At 40.6% G+C, this 16,921-nt stretch overlaps 1 protein-coding gene across 1 annotated transcript in view; it reads left to right on the top strand.

Annotated features, from left to right (window-relative positions):
• Positions 1 to 16,921, top strand: part of MICU1 (mitochondrial calcium uptake 1) — a 263,538-nt gene that overhangs the window by 65,648 nt on the left and 180,969 nt on the right. The window contains exon 5 of the mRNA XM_069753326.1: positions 14,140 to 14,183. Within this exon, the coding sequence (XP_069609427.1) occupies positions 14,140 to 14,183 (44 nt within the window). The remainder of the gene's footprint in view (positions 1 to 14,139; positions 14,184 to 16,921) is intronic.

The following is a 16,921-nucleotide window of genomic DNA, read 5'->3' as shown; positions in this document are numbered from 1 at the left end:
TTTAACCCTTTCATGACATCCACTGTACATGTAAGATGCAAGGAAGATGTGGATATAAGGATCGGGCTCACTGGGTGAGCCCACACCATGCCTGGCAGGTCATGGCGATCACATGATCGCATCTCAAAGTCGATTAATAGGTGTGTAGAAAAAATAAAATGTAAATTGTTCTTTTATTCTATAAACTTCTGACATGTCTCCGAATTCTCAAGCAATGAATGTTGTATTTTTTTTCTGACAAAGAAAAATGGTCGAAACTAAAAAAAAAATAATAATAAAAAAAAGAAACAACCCCCCCCCCCCCCCAGGGCTTTCAGACCTCAAGTAATGCAAAGAAAACAAGTTCATAATCATTTAGAAACAACAACACTAATGTTTTATGTTTTAACCAGGGCTATGGAGTCGGTAAGCCAAACCTCTGACTCCAACTCCGACTCTTCAATTTCCATGACACCGACTCCCTCATACATGGCTCATGTTTAAGTTTAAGTGATAAATTTACTGTGGTAAAATGGTAACATCAGGCTTTTAACCATTATGATACAATAATCAAGCCATTTAAATAGAACATAAAATATATTTATTGGAATGCAACTTTAGAACAAAATTTTTAATTTGCATATTTACTATTTATTATACACTCTGCAGTAAGTGGGGAAAAACGTTTTCAACAAAAACATACTGAATAGAATTTGTGCAGTGTATGAATTTGTTCTGAAAAATAGTATCGCCTTCATCAGATCCTCCTTCATAGATGACCTCAAATCTGATCTAATTATTTTAAGGCTATAGAATAACTTCTTTGCACTAACTTGGGTTGGTGGAAAAGCAGTAGCCACATGGGCAACATATCTAACAATTTCAGGGTATAAAGGAATTGCCTCGTGCACAGTCAGTTTTGATGAACGATTGAACTCTTCTACTTCTTTGATAGCATGTGAAACATTTTGTTGAAATATGGTCAATCTGTTTTCTATGGGAGTGGAATCTTTTTCCCTGCAGCAACGCTTTACCTGCTCCATGTCGTCCAAATACTTGTCAAAATCAAACTCCTCATCTGATGAGGATGAAGGAACGGCTAATGCTAATGTAAAAAAAAACCCAAACACTACATACTTACATTCCGGTGTCTGTCCCCCGGCGCTGTGCTTCTCTGCACTGTGGCCGGAAAGCACAGCGGTGACGTCACCGCTGTGCTCTGCTTTCCGGCCGGCACTTACACAGTGCAGAGAAGCACAGCGCCGGGGGACAGACACTGGAATGTAAGTATGTAGTGTTTTTTTTTTTTACATTAGCACTGGTAACAAGGGTAAACGGCACTCCAGCGACCACACAGCGACGCTGCAGCGATCGAGATCGTTGTCTAGATCACTGCAGCGTCGCTAAATGTGACGGTACCTTAAGAGCTGTAAAAGCTGGTCGTGCAGATAATGATAATGGTACACAGTCCTTCACAACAAGCTCGATGAGCTGTCTTTTAAACACATCTGCTGTCATTGTTACAGTAACTTTGTCACTTACAAAATATCTTGTAACTGATGTCGGAGACGCTCTTTGCTCCTTCTTTGCCTTGCGGGAAGTGCTGGTCTCTGGTTTCTTAGTGCTGCTGTGATCTTTTTAAGTCACAGCTTTGTAAACTTCTGGGTGGAAGCGTTGTAAATGTCTTTTTAGATTGGAAGCTCTTGAAGGAGTATTTTTACCACTGCCTGAGTATGCACTGATTTTGGCATCACAGCATTTGTTTTCATCTGGGTCACTTATGCACTGACACAGAGAATGTTTATTATCTTGAGTCACTGTTAAATTCTCAAATACAGCTGACTTCATAAGATGCTTCTTAGACATTTTGTAATTATGTAAATTCACTCTCAAAATAATTTTGTCCTGTAAAAAAAAAGTATATTGTAATTCTTGCAAGAATAGGGAATCATGCAATGTATAATTTGAGATGGAAATAAAACAATATTTCCATAAATCAATAGAACAGATGATAAGTATAAAATTTGTAAAATGTGTTAGGCTACGTTCACATTTGCGTTGTGCCGGGCTGCGTCGGGCGCAGCCGCGGCGACGCATGCGTCAGGCGCCCCTATATTTAACATGGGGGCGCATGGACATGCATTGCATTGCGTTTTGTGACGCATGCGTCTTTTTTGGCGCACGCGTCAGGGCACAGAGGACGCAGCAAGTTGCATTTTTTTTGCGTCCAAAATCATGCCAAAAAAGGACGCATGCGTCACAAAACAATGCGTTTTGCATGCGTTTTGGTTTGCATTGTGCGTTGACTCGCCGACGCAGCACCGCACAACGCAAATGTGAACGTAGCCTTAGATGGCTTTACTCTGAACTTTCCAATCTCAAGGCTTGTCTCAGCAGGGTAAAGCTCACTGAATGGTTCACATCATATGTCTTCACAGTCTATGAAGAGGGGAGGCGGGAGGGAGCATGTTTGTGCTGAATCACATTCCAGAACACACACACACACACACACACACACACACACACACACACACACACACACACACACACACACACACACACACACACACACGTCCTCATTGATCCTGTTTCCAAATTTGAGATGTTAGAAAACAGTTTTTCCCCTTATATTCTATGTATAGTTTATATAAGTCTTCAGAGCTAATTTCTCCAAACATGAGCTAATAGGAAAAACAAACTAAAACATCAAGCATACAGAGACAACATATACTGGACTATTGATTTATGCACAGTTTATTGAAAGTTTAGATATGCTTTAAGAAGTACTTACCTTCCTTAATCCTGCTTTCCTGTTTACTCCAGAATTTCTGAGATGAATGTAGGCTTTCCTTCCCTGTGTGTTTATTTTTTCCCCTTATCTGTAGAGGAGGAGCTTCACTACTTATCATGAACATAAACTGCAGCACAGATTCATCTCAGCTAAAAGTCTAGACCTTAGATCAGGAATAGGACAGACATTTATAGGACATTTCATAACTTTCCCAAATGCTTATGAAAAATGCATTGAACTACTGTACTCAATTTATTATATATTTTAGGAGTCAGTCCATTTTATACCAACTCCAACTCCACCAAAATGGGCTCTGACTCCACGAATTTGTCTCCATAGCCCTGGTTTTAACTCGGGAAGAGTTGAGAAATCAGTATTTTGTGGACTAACTATGATTTTTAATCACAGCTTTCATGCGTCTTGGCATGCTTTCCACCATTCTTTTACACTGCTTCTGGCTCAAAAATTTAAGCAGTTTTTCTTTGTTTGATGGCTTGTGACTATCCATCATCCTCTTGATTACATTCCAGAGGTTTTCAATGGGGTTCAGGTCTGGAGATTGGGCTGCCCATGACAGGGTTTTGATGTGGTGGTCTCTTAATTTTTGTCAGAGCTGTAGTTAAAAAAAAAAAACAACATAAGTTCAAATCACCCCCTTTTCCACAATTAACGGTATCGCCGTGTTCAGCAAAGTCAGATCTATCAAAATATAAAAATAATTAACCCGATCGGCAAAAAAAAAAAAAAAACATTGTCAGCATTGTGATTTTTCACAATTTCTTCGCATTTGAATTTTTTTTTCCATTTTCCAGTACACTATATGGTAAAATGAATGGTGTCATTCAAAAATGAAACTCGTTCCACAAAAAGCAAATCACTCATATGTCTGTGTGGACAGATAAATAAAAAAGTTATGGCTCTTGAGAAGAAGGGGAGGGAAAAATGAAGACACAAAAATGGAAATTGGCACAGTGGTTAGCACTGCAGCCTTGCAGCACTGTAGTCCTGGGTTCCAATCCCACCTCGGACAACATCTGCAAGGAGTTTGTATGTTCTTCTCGTGTTTGCGTTGGTTTCCTCCGGGAACTCCGGTTTCCTTTCACGTTCCAAAGACATACTGATAGGGAATTTAGATTGTGAGCCCCATCAGGGACAGCAATAATAATGTGTGCAAACTGTAAAGCGCTGCGGAATATGTTGGCGCCACATAAATGTAAAGATAATTATTATTAGAGGGGTTAAAGTAGTTGTTTGAAAATCTAAACTTATTTCGTATCCTTACTATGATTGATTGATGAGTTCCTTTTTGAGGGTGGTGTAAACCCTCGCCCCCCAGTGATTTATAAGAACAGTGGTCCCCTTGGTTAATAGCGTGGCGTGCAGCTCACACGGGTGTGCGGCTCCATCATTCAGTCTCCTTGGGAGTGTCGGGCACAGCTGAGTACAGAACAGAATTTTCCTTAGTTCAGCTGTTCACACTTCAAGATTGATAGTACATTATTTTACATTTGTGCTTCGTGTCTCCAAAACTGTTCTTATTCAGGGTGTTGTCTGAAGTTCATAAATAGGTAAAATTGCGTAATGAAAAGGAGAAACATTGCTCTTAACCCCTTAAGAACAGAGCGATTTTATTTATTTATTTTTTAAGTGTACAGCTCATTGCTTAGTTTACCAGCCACCCTGGAGGCCCAGGTTATATAGGCAAGGACCGTGCTGCCCAAGCGGGCTGCGTTCTTTCCACCCTGCGCGTGGCTCTACAGCAGGCTGGATCCGGCCATCTTCAGTGCTTCTCCCATGCGGTCAGTGGAAAGCTGCCTCTGCTAGCAACCTAGAAGAGAGCACTGTACAGACCAGCAGTGCCACCATGTCACCGGTGCGAGTTGTCAATATTCAAGAGCATACCATGCCCCGGCACAGCAGAGGAGGAGCTGGGAGTGTTGAGCTCCTGAAGCGGCATCTTGAGACCAGCCCTTTACATGTTTTTTGGATAGACCTTTTTTCCCCCCACATAATCTGAGATAGATATTATTTGTATGGAGAAACACAGAATGTTTCAGATCTCCAATATGTCCATTATTAACACAATAGAAGTTTATTTCATTCGTTCACAAAGAGAAAATGAAGAAGCCTTTCTAAGGCAGTTGAGTATTTTCATTGGAAGTGACATCGCCGAGTGAGGAAAGAAAGCGGGCACAGCAGCAGCTTCATCATCAGGCAGAAAGTGACAGGTGAAACCCGTAAGAGAGAGACGGGCACAGGAAATATAACAATTATCTCAGCTATCAGCACCGCAGAAGAGCAAACAGACAGCAATTTGTCAGCTTGTGTCCATTCATCCACGCAGGCAGTGTTCCAGCAAACGGCCCAGCAGCTACATTTTAGGAAAGCCTAGCTCCAATACTATTTCTCCAGCTTCTAAGCTGCTGCTTATCTGTCAGCGTCGACCTCTTGGCCTCTCAGCCAGGTAACATTTACTTGATACTAGATTCATTTATGTCTTTAGAGTGGAAAACCCAATCAATCTGTTATCTGTTGACACAACTTTGTAATTATTCCTGTACAGCTAAATGATGTATCCATTTGTTTCCACCTCAAGTAACTAGAGACCAGTTGGGTCCTTCCAAGGTCATTTGGGAATGTCCAAGTGTTATAGTCCCAGTGCATTGTGAAATACAAGAGATCTTGAAGCACTGTGCTTTTGAGACCTTCAGGATGTCTCCTCTATTTTCTCTCAAACTGAGTGCATGGTGTAAGTCCGATTTATTTTGAGCTCAACATAGAAATACCTTTTCCTTGGGTATTAATCAAAGATGGCAAAATGATAGAGGTGTCGCTGAGCAGACAGAATGGCGTGGAGGCAATTCTCTACCCTCTCCCTGTGTATCCTCACCCATCCCCTGCAGACAGTGAGCCCTGCGGGCAGGGTCCTTATGTACCTGTGTGCCTTGTTTTTTGCTCATGTTTAATGTATTTGTCTATATTTGCCCGTATTCACATGTAAAGCGCCGTGGAATAAATGGCGCTATAAAAAATGTATAATAATAAAAAATAATAGTAATTGTCTGCTTACTTGGGTGCATATTCTGTGTCCAGGTGACTAAACATCTAGTAGCTTCAATATGACATAGGTTTCTTGCTTGCATTTAGGGGAAAAAGTGACTTGAAATCTGAAATGTCTTTTACAATTGATTACATATATTTTATATACACATGATGTAGTTGTTGATTCACTTTAATACAAGGAGGCCTAGATGCTTTTCTTGTGAAATATAATATTACAGGTGAGGGGCGCTGGATTCTGTGATGGGAACTAGTCTGATTGACCTATGTGAAGCCCTTATATTGGGTTTATTGGTATCCATGGGGTTTATGCCGTCCTCTTGATCAGCATTGTTAGGTTATAGGTTGAACTCGATGGAATTGTCATCCTTCAGCCTAAAGACTATGATGACAAGTGAAATGCTGTGGACACTTGGACACATTTAGCAATATTTTTTGTTTTCATCTTTACATCCAGTCATAATATTTAGTACATATAAAAGTTATTCGAACCATTTTGCAACGGAAATGAATACTATACTGAGATCACTAGCACAGAGACCATTACATATCTGTCCCCCTTTAATCTGCAGACTATCACACTGTGTTGCCTTGACAACTGATGTGCGTGGGTGAGGTCATCATTCGGGGTGCTAGTTATCACCGCAATTGAATATTAATCATTCCTAGTGGCCTATTGAAACCAGAGAAGGACCTCCTGACCCTGCCTGAGTGCCATTTGTCCTCCTAGAATCTATCTCCTGCCTCTGTGTGGCCCGTCCTGGTTTTCCTGACCTTCCGTTTGCTCCATTCCATGCATTACTGGTAACTTTTGGACGCTCGCTTGCTTGTTTTGCAACATAAGCTATGAAAAACCCGCTTAATTATTGCTCAGAGGAGGAAGACTGCAAGTTGTGTTATGACACAGTCCATTATATTCTATAGAGGGGAAGGAGGAGTGAGCAGCAGAGATGGGAACTCGGAGAGCTCTGTAAACTATTATTCTGTCTGCCTCCAACAAGTGTTTTACCTCACATCAGAGCTTGATTCAGATCAAGACAGCTGAGCTCTGCTGTATAATGCCCTGCATGCTGCTGTAGCTTGTGTCTGAGCTAAAAAGTGAGTGAAGAGCAGGCACGCTCCTCTCTGTGCTGTTTTTGGGTGAGATCATTTCAGCTCATCTCTTCCCCTTGCAAACTTTGAATTGCATTTATAGATACAGTATGGGGAGGGGAAATCCGGTCAGAATACAAAATACAAATCTGGTCAGAAATAATGTTATTTCTCATGTTTACACTCTGGACTTGTTACTTAAAAGCACGGTTGCCCTTCAAAGGGAACCTGTCAGCAGGATTGTGCTGAGTAGCATACAGGCAGTGTCAGGTAAGCGCCGTTATACTGATTAAAATGATACCTTGGTGGATGAAATCCGTCTTGGGGTTGTTGACTGTCAGAAGCCTTCAGTATGAATTCCAAATTAGAGCACCACATGAAGACACTCCCCCCAGCGACCCCATTGGCCACCCCAGAGCACGGGCATATCATTAACTAAAAATTGAAAATAAGGATTACCACTTAACCCCCGGAGCTTTTTTTGGTTTTTCATTTTTTCGCTCCCCTTCTTCCCAGAGCCATAACTTTTTTTCATTTTTCCATCAATATGGCCAAGTGAGGGCTTGTTTTTTGCGGGACGAGTTGTACTTTTTAACGACACCATTGCTTTAACCATGTCCTCGACTTGAAAACGGGAAAAAAAATCCACGTGCGGTGAAATTGCAAAAAGAGTGCAATGCCACACTTGTTTTTTGTTTGGCTTTTTTGCTAGGTTCACTAAATGCTAAATCTGACCTGCCATTATGATTCTCCAGGTCATTACGAGTTCATACACACTGAACAAGTCTAGGTTCTCTTTTATCTAAGTGGTGAAAAGAAATTCCAAAGTTTGCTAAAACAAAAAAAAAAAAAACCCGAAATTTTCCGATACCCGTAGCGTCTCCATTTTTTCGTGATCTCCGGTTGGGTGAGGACTTATTTTTTTGTGCGCTGAGCTGCCGTTTTTAATTACGGTATACCATTCTTGTGCAGATACGCTCTTTTGATCGTCCATTTCAATGCAATGTCGCGGCGACCAAAAAAAACCTTAATTCTGGCTTTCTGATTTTTTTTTATGTCGCTGCGCCATTTAGCAATCGGGTTAATCCTTTCTTTTTTTTTGTGGTCCCATTTTCATGCCATGACTAAGACCTGATGGTCGAAACGCGTCGGCGTTGACCACCTGGACCCCCATCTCTTTTTTGCAAATGTTTGCATTTTAAAGTGTTTTCAATAAATTGACTTTTTAGAAGATCCATGCTGGAGATTATTTTTTCTTTCTTTTTTTTTAATTGATAGATCGTGCGATTCTGAACACGGCGATACCAGATGTGTAGGATTGATTTTTTTTTTTTTTTTTTTTTTGATTGGGGTGAAAGGGGGGTGATTTGAACTTTGTTTTTTATTTTTTTAAATACATTATTTTGTTAAATTTTGGCATACTTCAATAGCCTCCATGGGAGGCTAGAAGCTGCCATAATCTGATCGCCTCTGCTACATAGAGGTGATGCACAGGGTGGTGCTCACAGCTATCTGGCATCAACAACCATGGAGGCCTGTTGTTGTGATGGCAATGCACTGATATTGGATATGCACTGGTATTTCCGGCCCGGTGGCCAGTGGCGCTTGTTAAATGCCGCTGTCAGTTTGACAGTGACATTTAACTAGTTAATAGGCGCGAGTGGATCGCGATTCTGCTGGCGCCCAATGCTGGCACATGTCAGCTGTTCAAAGCAGCTGACATGTCGCGGCTTTAAGGTGGGCTCACCGCCGGAGCCCACATCAAAGCGGGGGATACTGCCAGCTGACATACTAATCCGGCAGCTGGTAGAAAGTGGTTAAACAACCACAAGACAGATTTCATCACCAGGTATCATTGTAATAATCCATATAACGGCGCCGACCTGACACTGTCTGTAGTTTACTCAGCACAATCCTGCTGACTGGTTCCCTTTTAAGAATGAAGGATCCTTGAGACTCCATACCTGATTTTAGTTATCATAAGATCTAGTGCTCAAGGTTTCACTCCTATATGCACCATGTAACCAACATCAGAAGGACGTATGTAATGTTAATATATCTGCATATACATCCTGGAAATATACCCGCCAGTGTCATTTTATGTTGTTACATTTCTTATATTGTGACAATGAATAAAAAAGTCTTATATTTTCTCTTATATTTCTCTGTACAAATAATATTGTGAAAATAAATGTATAACCATTCCCGGCTACAGTATCACTGGTTAAACCACTCACCTTGTAAAACCATTATTTTTTAAAATAACCCAGTAACTAAAAACAAGACTCCCAGCTCCTGAGTGCCGTGTTGGGAAAAGGTCAGGCATGTTACCTGTTAAGAGATGACAAGGTCATTAGTTGTGTCCCTGAGCCCGGTACTGCTCTTCTAGTACCGGTGACAAGTGAAATGCTGCGGCACGGTGAGGAAATGGCCCAGAATACTTTGTATCATTTTGTCAAGGAAGAAATGGCCACCTGTCAGCTGATGGACCGAGCACCTGAAGGATTATGTTCTTGGTTACACATACAGTTGTTTGAATGTTTTGTTTTGCAGGATAGTGTCAACATCTAGTGGGATTAGTGGTCTATTTCACTATCCAGTGACACAATGAAATCTTCTAGGACACTTACATGTAGGCACGGGTAGTTGTTTGACAAAGTCCTTTCATTTACAATATATTGGTCACCAGGGAATTTCTTTTGAAGAATAATAAAATCTCTGAATTAAAATTTTTAAGATTTTATTTTATATTTTTTTATTTTTTATTTTTTTAAATAAAATTAGCAATGAAAAGCCCCTCTTCCATGTAAGGACCGTGCAAAACAACTGGCAGATTCTCACCTTGTGCAACCAAGAGGTGATGGATATTGAGGTTTATTTATGTGTTACTGTAAGTTTATAGTAAATTTAGGCTGATGGCCCTGAATGATCACACTTTCTATTCCAAAAGTGCTTTTCTGTTTTAATTTTCTCAAGAACGCTATAGCATTGGTTGATACAATGCTCTGCCATAGATAAACATGTGAAGGTAACATAACCAAAGTTTGATTGAAATGCATTTTTCAAAAATAGCAAAAAAAAAAAAGCATATATACTCTTTTCAATATTGACCACCAAGAAGAAAAAGTAGTGAAATTATGGAAATCACCGGATTGATAGACATATAATAATGAGATGAAAAGATGGAAGCAACATTTTCAGAATGTTTCAAATTCAGTATAGTGAATGAGCACGTGCAGAGATCCCCCACTTACAGATCTTAGCTGCTATCACTGAGGTTATTAATGGTTGTCTGAGGAATGTCCTGCAATGCTGAATGTACTTGGGCACACAAATCAGCATAATCTGCTGCTGGCAGCTCCTTTTGCGCCTTCAGACCAATGATGTCCCAGATGTACTTGATGGGAGAAAAGTTTGGAGATGCTGCAGGCCATGTTAGGACATTGAGGCCAATCAGGTTGCTCATAAGTTAGTATAAGAAACATGCAGCCTGGTGTTGAATTGGAAATCAGCTCCTGGAACACTTTCAAGGTTCCTGGTGAAGGCCTCTAAATGATTTTGGCTTGGGATGTGACATCCAGTTTCACTTGTAGTACAGAATGGATCACTACGCGCCATTCTTCAGATCCCATTCTTAAGATCTGATGAGACCTTGTGGGCAACACCATGAAGAGGAACATCTTTATCCTACTCTCGGAATTATGTGGCATAACGTCAGGTTGACTGACCCCTCTTGTCTTCTTTCCAGCCTTGGTATTACTGTAGTGGGATGGCTGCTTCTCCAAAAGACCCATCTTTCAACATGACAATGCTATGCCGCATATTCATGCTACTTTGAATGGCCTGCAGGCAGAGTCTGCGGACTTATCCTCATCAGGCACATCTGGGACATCATTGGTCGGCAGTTGCACAGAGAGCTTCCAGTAGTGGACTCCGGCAAATCATCAAGATCTCTTCAGGGTGGCAGAAAATTCCCAACATAATCATTAAAGGGGTATTCCCATCGCCAAGTTGCTATCTCAGTATGTAGTAGCTGTAATCATATTGGCAAATACCTCCAATTAGAAATGTACTATAGTTCTTCTGATAAGCTTGGTCACTTACCCCATATGAAGGGTATTGTAGTAGCATAGGTGTCCATGGTTACGACCACTAATTAACTCACGATATGAGTAGTTGTAACCATGGATACCGAAGGACACATGATGTAAGCGACATAGCTTATCAGAAGAACTATCCTACATTTCTAATTTAATTTGCTAATATTATTATTATTATTACACCTACTACATATTGGGATAGAATATTGTAGATGGGAATACCACTTTTAATAAATTAATTAATTGATGGCATGACAGCCAAGGAGTGTAACCGCATGTATTTGTGTGAGGTGCTTATACTCGCTACTGAATAACACGAAATGTTTTAAAAATTATGATTTCCATAAGTTCACGTCTTTTTCTTGTTGGATATATTTCTTGGGTTGACAGAGAGATGAATGTATACTATAATATTACAATAGTGTAATATATGTGTGTTTAAGCACGAAAACATCTGGTTAAAAACTCCAAAGCTTACATATGTGATCTGGAACATAGTGCAAAATCATCGAAAAAGATCTCTGAATTGGTGACAGATGGATTAGCTTGTAATGAGGGAAATTATTGCATCATTTAGCTAATATTTCAGTGTGATAACTCACCAGATGTTGCTTAAAATGGCGCACCTTATTCCCAGCAGTTATTTATGTAAACTGAATATTTGTTTTACAGTCATATGTAAATCCCAGTTAGCAAACAGAAGAAAGAATACTTTTTATACACAGCAGCTTTGTTTTTATTCTTCCACTGATCAATAGTTTAGCCGGGGTCTTTGAGACTTAGCAATTACTTTGTGTGGTCCTTGATGCTTGGAAATCCTGCCAGGGTCTCTTAGGTCATTTTCACACATCCATGTTTAAACACGTACTTGAAAAAATAGTATCGTTGTCATCAGTGTTTGTCATCCATGTATCCATGTTTCCGTTTTTACCATCAGTGTATCACCGTGTGTTCATTTTTACCATCAGTGTGTCATCCATGTGTCTGTTTTTACCATCTGTGTCATTCATGTTTCCGTTTTTACCATCAGTGTATCATCCATGTGTCTTTTTTCACCATCAGTGTGTCATCCATGTGTCTGTTTTTAAAATCCGTGTATCACCGTGTGTCCGTTTTTACCATCAGTGTATCATCCATGTTTCCATTTTTACCATCAGTGTATCATCCATGTTTCCGTTTTTACCATCAGTGTGTCATTCATGTTTCCACTTTTACCATCAGTGTGTCATTCATGTTTCCACTTTTACCATCAGGGTATCATCCATGTCTCCATTTTTATCATCAGTGTGTCCGTTTTTACCATCAGTGTGTCATCTGTGTGTCCATTTTTACCATCAATGTGTCATCCATGTGTCCGTTTTTACCATCAGTGTGTCTTTCATGGGTCCGTTTTTACCATCAGTGTGTCTTTCATGGGTCCGTTTTTACCATCAGTGTGTCATCTGTTTCCGTTTTTACCATCAGTGTATCATCCATGTATCCGTTTTTACCATCAGTGTATCATCCATGTTTCCATTTTTACCATCAGTGTATCATCCATGTTTCCATTTTTACCATCAGTGTATCATCCATGTTTCCATTTTTACCATCAGTGTATCATCCATGTTTCCATTTTTACCATCAGTGTATCATCCATGTTTCCGTTTTTACCATCAGTGTGTCATCCATGTGTCCGTTTTTACCATCAGTGTATCATCCATGTTTCCATTTTTACCATCAGTGTATCATCCATGTTTCCGTTTTTACCATCAGTGTATCATCCATGTTTCCATTTTTACCATCAATGTGTCATCCATGTTTCCATTTTTACCATCAGTGTATCATCCATGTTTCCGTTTTTACCATCAGTGTATCATCCATGTTTCCGTTTTTACCATCAGTGTATCATCCATGTTTCCGTTTTTACCATCAGTGTATCATCCATGTTTCCATTTTTACCATCAGTGTATCATCCATGTTTCCGTTTTTACCATCAGTGTATCATCCATGTTTCCGTTTTTACCATCAGTGTATCATCCATGTTTCCGTTTTTACCATCAGTGTATCATCTGTGTTTTCCATGAATTGATGGAGAAAGATAGTAGCTTCTCTTATACTTTGCAATGTTAAACTTGACAGATGTCATCCTTGTGCTGTATGTGTTAATCACAGACCCATTGATTTGTATTGGCCCTTGTCATCTGTCAATAAATGGACATGTCTCTGGGTGTTTTGCACGGACACATAATTTGTATAAAACACGGATATGTGAGTAGCACTATAGGATATAGTGGAAACATGTGGAATGCACATAGATATCTCACAGGACGACTGAATGAGGCCTTGGGCATGGCAATTTGTCTTGGGTCCTTTAGGCTGAGCTATGAGGCAGTGGTGCCGGCTACTTAATATTTTTAGTGGATTCTTTGCCTCTTGATTCTCCTCATTGGCTTTTACCCAGTGGACAACTGCAGGCAGTTAAAACGATTAAATACATTTTCTTAACCAAATACTCCAAATTTCTAGCAGAAATGATGCCCCGTATGCCATAGATCAGAATAATGTATTTTTATTACTTTTTACACAATTTTCAGCAGTTTTGAAAACTGCTTTAAAAGAAGGGTGGGTTAGGTAAATAAAAATATTTTGCCTATTTCCCTGCTATTCTGCTTCTGATCAGATTTCAGGTTGGTTTATTTGCTGAGATATAACTTGTGATACCAATCCATGATGCCTAAGCACAGCATCACATGAGCAGGTGGAATAAGTACCATATCTATCCACAAACTCGGCTCCAAGTTATCCCTCGTCAGTGGCTTTAATAAAGTGATTAAACAGTATGAGAGGCTGAACTGTCTTAATTTTTACAGTAGTCTGTTCAAAGACCATTAAAATTCCTTGTTTCTTGTTAATTAACAACAGAGTGACATGAATTCTGTATATGGGATTTACATCTATCAATTTGGTTTTAGCGCTTTATTTCTTTACCAGATGTCAACAGAAAACAAGTCAATAGTTAATGTCACATTTCTGCCTTCTCTTAAAATCTATAATCTAGCAGAATGTGTACGCCAGTTTTTGTTTTAAAGTTTATTGCCTTTTTCTCAATACATATATATATATTTTTTTTTTTTACAGATTTGGGCCTGGATCAGTTTATCGTAAAACGATATGATGGAAAGGTGGGTAAAATCTACGTACTTTTCTAATTCATACGATTACTGATCACTTAAAACAATGCTGGGTAACTGCAGAATATTAAGGATGTCTTTAACCCTTGCAGGAGAATTTATCAAATATGCATATGCTCCATAAAGGCTCCTCCTGTGGATACAGTGTGGCCAGGTAGAGAAAGTCCTGGCTCACATTGTCCCCATCACTTTCTATATGGTTGGTGGTAACCTGCGGAGCGTTAGTCTAATCATACAAGGGGTGGTCTGATACCTAAATTGTTATTTTATAAATGTCTGTGTTTACACCCTAAGTACTTTTACACCCTATCCTGCACTCTGTTTCTGTACCCGCCGGCTGCAGCGTCTTAATGTGAAAGGAGACGTAGTTATGGGGCAAAGATAGAAGTGGAGTGAGTGACCCCCAACTTCGGCCCACAGCTTCTATTACTGCCTTGAAATATGATGTCAACAGGGGGCTGTGATAGAAGATGTATGCGTGACACCAGCCCTGTTCTCTGATGACTGTACATTATAGAGCATGACTGAAAAGGTGAAGTGGCGGTGCTGGTGTCACTCACCCTGCTTCTATCTCTGCCCCCTGATGACCTCTCCTAACACAGTAAGACACTGAATGGTGTTGCTTCCATCACTTCTCCCAAAACTTCTATCAGTGCCATGGATTCAGGACATCTTCAAAGGGCGGTTATGAAAAAAAAATAGTGTAAGTAACCTCACCGATGATGTCCTGCTCCAGGGGTGGTGATAAACGCTGGGGGGAAGTGAGTGCAGCCCCAGCTTTCTGTGATGTCCTGTTTGAGACTCCTCTTAAGCGAAACGACACAAAAAGTGAAGTAAGAAAAAGCATATAAGGATTAGCAGGTTAGGGAGAATCGTAGGCCATTTTTTAATAAAGCTAATTACAAAAGTGCTTCGTGTCTAAAAATAGATATTTATAAATAACATTTTAGGTATCGGACCACTCATTTAATATTTATTTGTATGGTTTTCCAACTTGATATGCTCACATGGAAGTTTCCTTTTTTATTATTATGCTCTGTTATTATTGCATTAGTTTACGCATAAAGGTAAATTACATGTATATTTATAACATAGACTAATTGTATAAGTGTAAACTTCAGTCTGTTAAAGGGTGTTATTACCAATGGTGGCACACGTGGATTTGTGGACCCACTGTGCCACAGGACCGGGCCTGCTTAGGAAGGGGCAAAGCTAAGCAGCTACAAGGTGTTCACTGGAGCTATTGATGGTGGAGACAGACTGGTTGCAGGTATCCACCAGGTACCACTCCTAGGCAGATCCCGGTACTGAAAGTGCTGACCCCAGGGGTCAGGTTCACTGACATGGACTAAGGCTATGTTCAGATTCACCGGTCTAGGATACTGAATCAGGGACTCGCCGCACACAGACCGGGGACAATGTTCAGGCGCTGGCCGCACTGGGACCAGAGGACTTGGGGAACAGGACTGGCTGCCCCACTACTAGGGGAATTCGGGGACAGGACTGGCTGCACCAGGACCAGGGGACAACTTCCAGGTACTGATCGCACTGGGACCAGGGGATGGGTTTCAGGACTTTGACCGCTCCATGACCAGGGATTCGGGTTCAAGACACTGACCTCATCGGGACCATGAGACCTATCAACTGCACTAGTAGAACACCAACTACCTAATGACTCTAGTTGCTTGGCGACTCCCTAAGGGAGAGAGGGCCTTTTACACAGGATGACTCCAGCAGTTGGCTGGAGCCATCTTGCAGGTGTACACATTATGATAAATGCCTCTCAGCAACAGGCTGAGGGCACTTTACAAAATGCGTGCGCTGCCCCTTTAACACTAACAAAAGCGGGAAGCATGCCGGGACCACGCCGAGGGCCGGAGCAGTGAGTAAGCTGGCATTCCTGCAAGGAGGGAGGAAGGGGACACCATGGAGGGGGAAGTAGACACCATGCACGGGCTCCTGCAATAGAGCTGCAAAGAGATTCCATATTTGTATACAATGCTGTTCACACCAGACGTTGTGTGGACATCTCACCCATAGTGCTGCTTGGTGGACAGACTATGTACATAGTACTTTATGCACTGTGTGAAAATTGAAAAGTCTCTGGTATGGAAATTGGGAAATTGTATCTTGTCATCTGTTAGTTGCACTGCAGTTGTTGATGGGACGCAGCCTTTTATAAACTCTCCATGTTTTATTTCTCCTCCTAGTTATATTTAGAGTAGGGTTTCACTTGAGCGCCTTCAGCTGTCATCAGAGTAAATGTGGTGGCCAGTCAGTGATTAAGCTCTACATATCCTTCAGATGATTTGTCCCTGTGATGTGTTACACGGAATCATATTAATCTACTAACATGGCTACAGTGTAAATAAAAGCTGATGACATCACGGTGAAAGCTGTTCATTAATTTGGAAAAGATGGATTAGCTTCTCAATTAGGCAATTATTTGGAGTCTCTGAATTAAAGGAGCAACGTTAGTGATAGAAGTATCATTTATGGTTGTATTATTCCCATTCCCATATTAAGGAAGGTTGTCCTGGGTTAAAGAAACAAAAATGGACAAACAGGAAATGTGTTGAAGTAACAAAACTGTTCCAGTCCAGTGATCACGTGCTGTACTATACTGACGTGCTGACCTCAGCCGTCATGTGCCATCATAATTACATCATTGTGGGGATTATGGTTACATGAATATTGGAGGTGATATGGTCTCTGAAGATACAGAGAGG

Source organism: Ranitomeya imitator, chromosome 2 (genome assembly GCF_032444005.1).
Source record: "Ranitomeya imitator isolate aRanImi1 chromosome 2, aRanImi1.pri, whole genome shotgun sequence".
Lineage (NCBI taxonomy): Eukaryota > Metazoa > Chordata > Amphibia > Anura > Dendrobatidae > Ranitomeya > Ranitomeya imitator.
The sequence above is the reverse complement of the archived record's forward strand: the minus strand, read 5'-3'. Positions and strand labels throughout refer to the sequence as shown.